This window comes from Nanorana parkeri, unplaced genomic scaffold (assembly GCF_000935625.1).
Source record: "Nanorana parkeri isolate BGI_ZX_2015 unplaced genomic scaffold, ASM93562v1 scaffold269, whole genome shotgun sequence".
Classification (NCBI taxonomy): domain Eukaryota; kingdom Metazoa; phylum Chordata; class Amphibia; order Anura; family Dicroglossidae; genus Nanorana; species Nanorana parkeri.
In genome coordinates, this window is record NW_017306537.1 from 861,437 (window position 1) to 873,028 (window position 11,592).

General features: G+C 44.8%; 1 protein-coding gene across 1 annotated transcript in view; it reads left to right on the forward strand.

The window, feature by feature from the left end:
- Window positions 1-393: 393 nt before the first annotated feature.
- Window positions 394-11,592, forward strand: part of FKBP6 (FK506 binding protein 6) — a gene marked incomplete at its 5' end in the record, with an annotated part of 21,043 nt that continues 9,844 nt past the window's right edge. The window contains 5 exons of the mRNA XM_018557122.1: window positions 394-444; window positions 4,754-4,871; window positions 8,423-8,512; window positions 8,608-8,810; window positions 8,974-9,093. Coding sequence (XP_018412624.1) covers window positions 394-444; window positions 4,754-4,871; window positions 8,423-8,512; window positions 8,608-8,810; window positions 8,974-9,093 — 582 coding nt within the window. The remainder of the gene's footprint in view (window positions 445-4,753; window positions 4,872-8,422; window positions 8,513-8,607; window positions 8,811-8,973; window positions 9,094-11,592) is intronic.

Genomic DNA, 11,592 nt, shown 5'->3' on the forward strand with positions numbered 1-11,592 from the left:
TCCAAACTCTTCACCCTTTTGTGAATACCTCTGTAAAGTATTCACAGCAAAGCCTCTAGAATACAGCTCGCTCCCCTTTCTAACTTTTAGCTAAGCTGTTAGAAACGCACTAAAACTGGACTGGACTTTGTGGTGGTCTGTGAGGGTAAATTACTCCTAAATGCCTGCAGCTACAGAGGTCATTGAGGACTTCCATTTGAAGTTCTTTATCTGTTTGATAATATTTTAAATACTTTATTGTTCATAGTTTGGACACAGGTACACTTTAAAGTTTACAGGGGTGACAGATTTGCTTTAGTTGTGAATACAGAACTTAAATTAGAACTGTGGCCAGGCTATGGACATTAAAGGAGAACTATGAGGCAAGTGAAAATCACTCAGCCTCATAGTTCTAGCCGACCTGTGACGATGAGACTGTCACAGGTCGGCTCAATAGATCGGGAAGTGAGCGAACACATACCGTCGCTCACTCAAATCTCGATCTATCCCTGCAGAGAGTTGTGTCTGTGACACACGGCTCCCTGCAGGGATTCCCCCCCTCCCCTGTCCGATCCTCCAGCGCTGACTGGCGGAACGGACGGGGGAGGGGGCGGGCACAGCTGGCTCTGCCTCTAGATAGGCAGAGCCAGCTGTCACTCACGCAGCTGGGCGGATTCAGGGATAATTGTCAGGGTCCGCTTCAGCTGTGGCGTCTCAGTATACCGCGAGCTACTGAGCTTAGGGTGACGGGAGGACGCTAGTTTGTGTCCCCCCGTTACCCTAAGGAGAACTATGGGGAAAAACACTGACCCAATAGTTCTCCTTTTAAAGTTTTTACAAATTCTTAACAATCGGTAAAAAAGCTTTAAAGGAGAACTATGGGGTTAAGGCTTTTCCCCATAGTTCTCCTTAGGGTAACGGGGGGACACAAACTAGCGTCCTCCCGTCACCCTAAGCTCAGTAGCTCGCGGTATACTGAGACGCCACAGCTGAAGCGGACCCTGACAATTATCCCTGAATCCGCCCAGCTGCGTGAGTGACAGCTGGCTCTGCCTATCTAGAGGCAGAGCCAGCTGTACCCTCCCCTGTCCGATCCGCCAGTCAACGCTGGCGGATCGGAGCGGGGAGGGGGGAATCCAGCCCCTTCCCGGTCACGGCAGAGGGCTGTGACAGGATCGAGAGGTGAGCGAACGCCGGTATGTGTTCGCTCGCCTCCCGATCTACTGAGCCGACCTGTGACAGTCTCATTGTCACAGGTCGGCTAGAACTATGAGGTGAGTGAAAAGCACTCACCTCATAGTTCTCCTTTAAAACAAGCCCCCACTGACTTCTGTAGCTATGGGCACTGTGGAGTAATTCACCCTCATTTCAGTATCTCCACACATTATGTTGCCCCTCCCAGTAGTGCCTTAGCGGAATTCCATTCTTATTATTTCTAAAGGAAGGAACAGAGGAGGTGTTCTTGGAGGGTGAAGTGAGCAGAATGCAGAGACACGAACTGGAAGTCTTCGTTTTTCCTGCTTTCAAGATGGATTGCTCCACAGTGTCTTGTGTAACCCCTTTGCTGCTACTGATGTAATTATTAAGTTGGCGGCAGTGCAGGCATGCACAAAACTCCGGGAGTTTTACATTTTTATTTCTGGCAATTATTTTGAATGGCACTCCAATGGACCTGCATTGCAGCGCAACATGCTGTAACGCATTAATGTGCGGTGCACTGCCTGAAATGCTGCACATACCCTTTTGTAGTCTGGTGCGTTAGGCAGCCTATTCAAATAAAAAGGTTGCTTTAAAGCACCCTGTGTTAGTGCACTGCAATGGTGTGAATGGGGCCTAAATGTCTATAGCCTGGCCACAGTTTAACTTTAAAAAGAAACTGTCATTCAGCTATCTACACGCTGCTGACTGTATACAATTATGTGGCAGCACGGCAGGGTGCTGCAATGCCAAGCTGCAACATAAATGCATACTGCCGGCGCTGCTGGGTTGTCACAGACAGCTCTTGGTCATGGTTTATAATCAGGAAGCCCGTCTCCGCCTCCCAGTATGAAAAACTCCTTAAAGGAGAACTATGACGTGAGTGAAAATCACTCAGCCTCATAGTTCGAGCCGACATGTGACAATTAAACAGTCACACGTCGGCTCAATAGATCGGGAAGTGAGTGAACACATACCGTCGCTCGCTCACTTCTCGATCCTGTCCCTGCAGAGAGCCGTGACTGTCACGGCTCCCTGCTGGGATTCCCCCCTCTCTGATCCTCCAGCGCTGACTGGCAGAACGGACGAGGGAGGGGGGCGGGTACAGCTGGCTCTGCCTCTAGATAGGGAGAGCCAGCTGTCAATCACCCAGCTGGGTAGATCTCGACAGTAATGTCAAGATCCGTCCCGGCTGCGCCGGTCTCAGTATACCGCGAGCTGTAGCTTGCGGTATACTGAGCTTTGAGTCACGGGAGAACACTAGTTTGTGACACTAGCACTGACCCCATAGTTCTCCTTTTAAGGAGCCAGCGGGAGGGGGTTTAAAAATAAAAAAGTAAACAAGCAAAGAATGTGAAACTTTGTAATACTTAACCAGTCCTGCCTCCAGTTCTAGAAACACTATAAGTCTCTTTAGCATCCAACTAGGGATGCAGCTAACGATTGTTTTCATAATTGATTAGTTAGACGATTATTTTTGATCGGATTTTTAAAAAGAACAAAACATCCTTAATTAATAATAAAATAAGCGGCGATACCTGACGTGTGTAGCGCAATCATCGTTTTTCTATGTAGGTGCACCCGACTTGTGTTTTTCGTTAGTATACGCGCATTTGCAGGGTTAGGGAACTTTCAATTTTGTGGTGGGGTGAATTTTTATTTTATTTTTTACATTTTTTTTTTTTACTTCATTACTATCACATGAGGCTAACAAGCCCCCTATGTGATGGCACATTGGAGGTGACAAGTTCTTTTTAAGATAGGGGTCACCCCTATTCACAGGTGTCCCCTAGTGTCACCTTTCCAATTCACTGGATTCAGTTGCTGAGGCAGCTGAATGTCAACACAGCAGGCAGTGGCTGGGAGCAATAGCCAGCCTGTTATTGATTATCTTAAATTTCAATAGCAGGCTGGCTATTGCACTCGCCCACTGCCTGCTGTCAATCAGCAGATGAGGGAACTGAAGAAGAACGTTGTCCTTCAGCTCCCTCCTCTGCTGATTGGGAGCGGAGAAAGAGCGGGGTGGGCAGAGGAGGACGAACACGGTAGGCAGCGGAGAAACGGGGCAGCGGGGGATTGCAGTCTCTTCTGCCCGCTGGTGTCGGCTGCAGTGGTCTGTGTCCCTGCTGCCGATACAGGCACGAAGAGCAGCAGGAATTGAAAGGGACACGGACCACTGCAGCCAGCACCAGCGGGGAGGAGATCAGTGGAGCAGAGCAACGGCAACTAATCGATGAGAATCGCTGCCAATGATTCTCATTATCGATTTATAATCGTTTTAATCGATTAGTTGCAGCCCGACATCCAACACTTCCAGGTGTGTCAGATGCCTGTCTGTCTCTGCATCTTGCTGTTGCTCACCTGGCCACTTTGTCACTCTGGTTTCCCTTCAGGGCCACAGCAGGGATGCCCAGGCATCTAAATCAATTCTAGCTCTACAATAGACCAATGATTGGCTGCAGTGGAGATGGTACTGGTAATTATTGTAATGTAGTTTGTGATTATGTCTGAATATTGTTGTCACAAATACTGACAGGTTTTCTGTGAAGCACTCTTCAGCTCCAATATGAGAATTCTTTATGTAATCTTGTGGGTAAAAAAATATGGCAAAGCTATTAGCAGGATAATTGATAGCATAATCAGCACATACCAATTGTGGCTGAGACTCGGCACCATCCAAAGCCCTATGACTAATGACTATGATTGCTATGCATTTTGCAACTTTCTTATAGTCACTTGTTTCATAAGTGTAGCAATCCCAACCCCCACACTATCATTTAGGCCCGCTGATAAGTTGGTCAAGCATGGGACATATCTACTGTCCACTCCACTGCTGTGAATGAGGCCTAGCTGGGTCAGAGTTGCACTCCAGGCAGCAGTGTCAGTGAGTATTGACAACTGCACTGAGCATGCAAATAATTTTTATGGTGAACACTTTCAACTTTGAACAGTTGCATGTTGCATCCACACCTGTGAGAGTTTGCCCTGGTTCACACCTAGGCGTATTGCATATGCGCGGTTGTCGCGCGTTTTTTTGACAGCGATTCGCGTAAAAAAAATTGCGCGACAAACGCGCGTTTCCGAGGTCTACTTGGCTGTATCCTAATGGAAACGCGCAACAAAAACGGCCCAAAGTAGTGCATGTACCTTTTCAGGCGTGGGCCGCTTTGTAGGGACGGGCTGAAATACGCCAAGGTGTGAACCAGACCCATTGAATACAATAGGATTTAGATGTTTGAGCGTTTTGTAGAGCGTTCGTCGAGCGTAGAACGCGCTACAAAACGTTCAGGTGTGAACGAGGGCTTAAGCTTTTCCTAGGCAACTTTTTAAATGAATGTAAATGTTAGTTTTTTTACAGATTCCGTAACTTCACCAGGACCAGTCGCTTGAAGATGGTATTATCAGTTCAGATCGTCATGCTTTTGAACCTAACTTATTGATAACAAGCTGGTACTCCAAATGTCATTAGTCCACCTACAATAGATTTGTGATTGGTTGCTGTGGATTGATTACAGTTGTTCTGTGCACCTTTTTAAATAAAGCTCATTGATGCTTTGTATTTTATTTATTTTTTTAGTCTTTTTTTGAAAAGTTGGCTCTGAATATGCAGGATGTGTCAGGAGACAGAGGCGTGTTAAAAGAAATCATCAGAGCTGGATGTGGGGAGACCGTTCCTATTGATTCAACAATAATTGGTATGTGTAGCAAATATACTGAGGATTTTCTAGCACAAGTTGCTGTTTGGTCTCAATGTGTACGGTAAACTGTTCGGAAACTCACGCAAGAAGTTAACAGTAAATTTCAGTCAACATTTATCAGATTTGTTCCATAGGCCCCTTTCACGTGGCCAGTGTGATCGGGCTCGCCTGTCAGTTTTTCAAGCAGACCCGATCGGATGCCCAATGTAAGTCAGTGGGCAAATGGACATGTGTCTGTTACACCCAGTTAACTCCGACTGAGGCCAGGTCCAAAAAACAAACGGAACAGTGTTTCGGATCGTGCTGGATTTGGGGTAATCTGATGTAAACAGACACAGGTGCAGCTGGAGACTATGCAAAGCAATAAGAGGCTGGCAGAAGCCACAGTTGTCTGCCTCTATTCACATGTATCTGCACATCTTAAGGTGCCCATGCACTGTACGAGAATCGCGGGAAATCTCGCGATCGTACGAGAATCGTACAGTGTATGGAAGGCGTGCGACCGTTTCTACTGTACGGTCGCACGTCTTCCATCGAACAAGCAGGCTGGAAAACCCGCCAGGAATTGTACGATTCTCGGCGAGTGAGTGGCCTGCTTGTTCGACAACTGACGAACGGGCCGGTGTGCGCACGCGCACACTGCCCGTTTGCCGTGCTTGCAAGCCCGCCCCTCATTGCAGTCATCGCAAGCCCGCCCCTCAAGGGGGCGGGCTTGCGACGATCGCAAGTACGATCTGCCTGTCCAAGATGGGCAGATCGTACGTTTTTTTGAGTACTTTACAACCATCGCAAGACTAATGTCTTGCGATGGTTGTAAAGTGTATGGCCACCTTAACAGTTACATGTGGCTAGGGACAGATGACTGCCCCTGGATGCAATTTGTCTGGTTCCTGGGTCAGAGATCTGTCTCTAGCCACAGGTAACCACTGGCTGTGAAGTTGCATGCGGCCTCAGCTGTCTGGAACCACCTGTAATTCCAGAAGCAAGGATGCGCTTATTATTGCTGTAGTAATCTGCTGCCAGACCTAATTAGCCTGTGAGCACAAAATGCTTGATTTGTAGGAAAAAAAACAGGCTATCATGAAGAAGATTCTCATAGCCATCAAATTAATTTAAAGGTTAAAGAAACTTTCCCACAAAGAATTCTATGGGCTGGTAGGCATGGATAGGAGCCGATGGTGGTGGGATACACCTGCTTAGCAGGTTGGGTGCAAAAGGATAAGGAAAATGTGTTACCCTTTAAAGTTAATATGAAAGTGGTAATTTTAGGTTGGACTTGATGGACTAATGTCTTTATTCAACCTCAAATACTATGTAACTATGTAATAAGTGATGCAGAAAGCAGATAGAAAGTTACACTGCACAGACTCAAGAAGCACAGTACCAATGACTGTGTGACTTTTAGAACATTATTAGGTAATATTAGCACACTGAATGCTTTCACTTGTTGCCTGGAATTGTTTTTTAAAGGGCCAGTCTGGAAGTAACTTTCCAGGCATGGAGTTCCATGTTGGGTGCTTTTAAGACCAGACTGGTAACAGACCAGCTGCTGAACGCTTTCTAGGTCCAGAGCCATTGGCAGTGTCTCTGTGCTTGTCCTGTCTCTAAATACTCACTCTGTGAGTATGCTGATCAGGCTGAGCACTGGGAAGTGCTGTATTTTTTGAAACATTGGGTCATTGCTGCCGGTTTTACTGTGGAAGGGGTTAAGGCTGAGGCATTAAGCGCTGACCTAATTTGCTGGCTAGAATAATGTGCACGGTTCTCACCGGGGCTACTCTTTAACCTTTCATGGCTGTGAAAGTAATCTGTCATACTGTTGCAGAATGGATTACATTCCTTGAAAGAGATTGCTTCACCTCCATGGTAGACCCCTTTTCGGCTAGAAAGAAAATGGAATTATTGTACCCACTGTAAATCCTTTTCTTGGTGTCTGTTGTGGGACACAGGTTGTACCTCACTGTATTTATGATAATGCTCTTGGTACTGTTTGCTACAAACAGGCATGCTGGGTTGAGGGGCTGGCCTGCATATTGTTTTTTTGACAGCTGTTTCCAATGCTCCTGTGAATGGCTGTATAATTTGACATTATGACTTTCTGTGTCCCTCAATGCACTCAAATAATAGTTTGTGCAGTGAGTATAATAATTCTATTTTACACTTTAATCACGAGTGGGATACCATTACATAGCGAGACTTAGTGTATGTAAACCCCAACAATGATTAGAGCTGCAACAGTTAATCGATTTAGTCGATTAAAATCGACGATTGAAAACGTTGGCAACGTTTTCGATCGTCGATTCGTCGGCTATCGATTGATTTGCCTGTTCGGGGCTCCACATGCAGCCTGAGCCGCGCGTCACACGCTTCTCCCGTTGCGGCCGCCGTGCCCACGGCACAGGCCGCGTAAGCCACGCCCACCGCACAGGAGCCTTTTTTTTTTCTTTTTTATCCGATTAACCGATTAATCGAACTTAATAATCGGCCAACTAATCGATTATGAAAATAATCGTTAGCTGCAGCCCTAACAATGATCTTGTCTTGCTCTCTTTTGGTCTGTTAAATATACCATTAAAAGTGTTGCAGATCTTCACAGATGAATATACTTCTGTTTAGTTGCCGGTAGGGAAAGCAAACCCCTGTGTGAGCAACAAGTAATTAAAATTTTAGTTCACACAGGGCTATGGACTCCCCTTTGACAGCAGCGCTAATTGGCTTAGTGTTGCCACAAGGGGGGATTGGGTATTTCTATTTTGGCTGAATAGTGTGACAGCGGAGAGAGAAGGAAAGGTACATGTATGCTGCTGGTAGGAAAATAGGGGAGGGGTGTTAAGATTTTGAGGAATTTAATTGGCAATTGCACAGATGGATTTATTTACTGTATCTCGGTCAATGACTTTTATTATTCTTCTACTTTGCTGCACTTGACAGTTTAGTATTTGTTTTATTAAGACTACTGTATTTTTGTTTATACTACTGTTGTAAGTAACTATTCATTCTTTCATAAAGAATTAAAAAAAGATTCTGAGCAATTCAGCCAAAGTCACAGGCACTATAACACTAGCCTGAATGGTGCCGATATCCTGTCGCCATCATTACTAGCCCATCTTGGAGTTCTACTCTGCTAAAAAAAACCTAAAAAAACATTCCTATAAATAAATTAACTAGAGCTGCAACAGTTAATCGATTAAGTCGATTAAAATCGACGATTGAAGACGAGTCGCACGTCACGCGTCACACGCTGCTCCCGACGTGTCCACCGCACAGGCCGCCGCATAAGCCACGCCCACCGAACAGGCCGAAGCCGCGCACGCTGCTCGTCTCCTAGCCGTGAGCTCTCTCACCCGCCGCGAGCTGCCTCACCCGCCGCATAAGTCATGCCGGCCGCTGGTCTCCTCCTAGCCGTGAGCTCCCTCAGTCGCCGCAAAAGCCATGTCCACCGCTGGTCTCCTCCTCGCCGTGAGCTCCCTCACCCCCAGACAATTGAGGGCCCACCTTCTAAAAGATTCTATTTATTTCTTTACGGTTTTATTTTTATGCCCCTGCAGCAAAGTACTCAGGTTACTTAGAACATTCAGATAAGCCCTTTGACACAAACTGGTTTCGACGTAACCCCCGGCTCATGAAACTTGGAGAAGGTGAGGACTTTGTGTGTGTCTGTGTGTGTATTATTTCTATATCCTAGCACACAAGTTGCAAAATTGGATTTATTGCAGTTAACGTTTTCTTGCAGATATCACACTTATAGGTATGGAGGTTAGTGTGCTGACAATGCAGCGAGGAGAGTTATCGAGGTTCCTTTACTCGCCAGCGTATGCATATGGTGCATTGGGTTGCCCTCCACTTATCCCTGCATCTGCTACCGTCTTGTTTGAAATAGAGATGTTGGACTTCCTAGATACAGCAGAAGCTGACTCTTTCTTTGTTTTGTCCCCGGTAAGTCGGGTTATGGTGGTTCTAATGTATGAATAGTGGACTTGTTACCATGACTGTCAGACTTGCGCAGAAAAAGAAAGCTGTAAACGTATTTCTTGTTTTGGTATTTTGTTTCGCCTCTACTGTAAACAGCTAAAGTACACTAAACATTTTTGTTTTGCAGCACCATCAGTCAGTATTTCCTTTAGATAAGGTCTTGGAAATTGCTACTACTGAGAGAAGGTTCGGCAATTACCTATTCAAGCGAAATCGATTTCATGATGCCAAGGATAGGTATAAACGCGTAAGTATTAGCTCGGACTTAAAGGTTCACCCAAACATTTCCGATAATAGAAAAACTTTAATAAAGTAGTATAGGAAAGAGTCTAAAACACAGTGACTTAGTGGTCAACAGGTGACATTTCAGCTTTAGAACTTTGCACTCACTTCCCAGCAAGGACGCTATCTTGCATAATAGGTTTTCCCTGTGACTGCATGGATTTTCTCCAAGTGCCTGGATTCCTCCCACATTCCAAAAACATACTGGAAGAATAACTGGCCTCAGTGTAATTTGGCCCGTCTGTGTGTTTTTCCGTATGACCTTGATAAATATGCTAGATAGCTCATTTAAGGACTGAAATGAATGGTTCACTGTGTGAAGCTGTATGCAGCCTCCTGGAAAAATATATACACAGCACAAATAAAATCTAAACAAAACAACCTGAATCCTCCTGTTTTTCTCAAAGAGGTAGATGTGTGTTTGCATATACATACATTTCTAATGTCTAAATGTTATGACTTTCTCATCCAACATATTGCAGTCTGCTACAGTCACTATAGCCAGGGTCATTTCTCTCCCGTTCATTGAAGGACACAGGGAACAGATCGGAGATCCTGTACTGTAGGGTAATATCGCCACCATTTGTAATGTTTAGGCATTAAGCATTGCTGAGATCCTGACTGGGCATCTTCATGTATAGAGGACCGCAACTGATTTTCAGTTGCTGATTACTCTGCGAAGTAAAAGATTTCTATGTTCACTAAATGTAAACCCTAAGGAATGGGATTATGTTTAGTACGCTAGCGCACTGTGTGCCATATGCAGTACCCAAGGTAAAGCTTTTATGAAATTTTAGTGATTTGGGTTTTATTTCTGTAGTTTTCCCACTGGGGAGATTTCAGCTTAGTTCCTCTTCTTCTTTAGAGAAAGCATGAAATGAGAGCTGAAATTATGCCAGATATGAGGAAAAATTCCACTGTTGATTATTTTCATCAGAACTGGTTATCCCTTTTTAATAGATTTCCAGTCTACAGCTGTTGGTTGACAGCTATAAAATTATGGATTTCCCTCATTCACTGTGTCCTTGACAGCAAACAGTCATCAGGACAGAAAGTTAAAATGGGACACAGCAAGAAAAACCTTACAGAATTTCTAACCAAAACTAGTAGAGAAGATTTTTTCGTGGAGTTTCATTTTAATTCTGCCTCTGACTGCTTGTCCATATTTTCTACATGCCCCCTTTGTCCGGAATTGTTAAAGTTAAACAAATGCAAAACGTATTTATTTTTTATTTTTTTTGGATAGAGTCGTGGGGGTTAGAACCCATCACATTTTTATTGCTGTCTGTGTATTATGGAGATTTGCTCTCTACATTTGTCCTGATCACTAGTGTTGACAAGTAAGGGTAAAATCTAAATTTTGAGTTTCCACCAGCATAGGAATGAAAGGGAAATCTTCCAGTGGGAACATTTGTTTCTGTGACAAGTGTCTAAGAGGTGATTTCATTCACATTGGAAAAATATCCCCTCATTTCCAGTCCACAAGACAGGAAGTGAAGGAAAATCTCCCTAATAAGACAAGCAAAGAAAAAATACTAACAGTGGTTTTAATCCTCCCCGACTCTATCCAAAATGAAAGATAAAAAAAAGCTTGGACTTTGCAAAGAACATGAATTAAATTACATGTACTGTACTTCCAGTACTGCTTGAGCTGATCTTTACTGTTGCAGCTACCCAGAGTAACCTTTCCGCAGCCCAGCTTTGGAGTGCTGTTCCCAGACCCTTTTCGACTGGACTTTGTGTGTCAAGCCTGGAAGTGACCTTCAGGCATTGGGTGCACTTTCCAAACCCCATCCTGTAACAAGGCACTTTTCAGACCTAGAGCCGTTGGCATTACCTCAGCACTTGTCTCTAGATCAACGCAGCAAGCAGGTTGATCGAATGGGCTCTAACTCATGGGTTAGCCCCCTTTTTTATGTGGAAGGGGTTAACGCTGAGGGATTAATTGATAATGTCATGTGCTGGGTGGGAGTGTCTCTGAGGGACTACATACTTTATAATTATTGCACTATTTGGTATTGTTATGCAAGACCCTGATACTGTGTTCTCCTGCAATTAAGAATACGTAACTATGCTTGCTTTACTGACTCTGTATTTCTGTTCTTTGTTAAAAACATTTAATAAAAATGAAAGTGATCAAAAAAATGATTGGAAATGATTCCAAAAACATTCTGTTCTGTGGCTTCTAAAGGTACTGACATCTGCAATCTGGAATCCAATAACCCTATGATTACAGGGTCCAACTCATCATCATCATCGTCCGTAGCTTTGTTGGGTGAGGCTGCCTGTTCGACTGGGATCTCCACTATAGTTATGCAAGACTTTCTGACCAAGTTCACCCAATTCCCTGCTGGTGCTGATTGTTAATGATAAGCCTGGGCTTGTTGCAAGTCTGCTCGAAACTGTGACTGCCACCCCCCCCCCCCCCCTTTCTGGTTTTCCCATTCCCCCTCCCCCCCGGGGC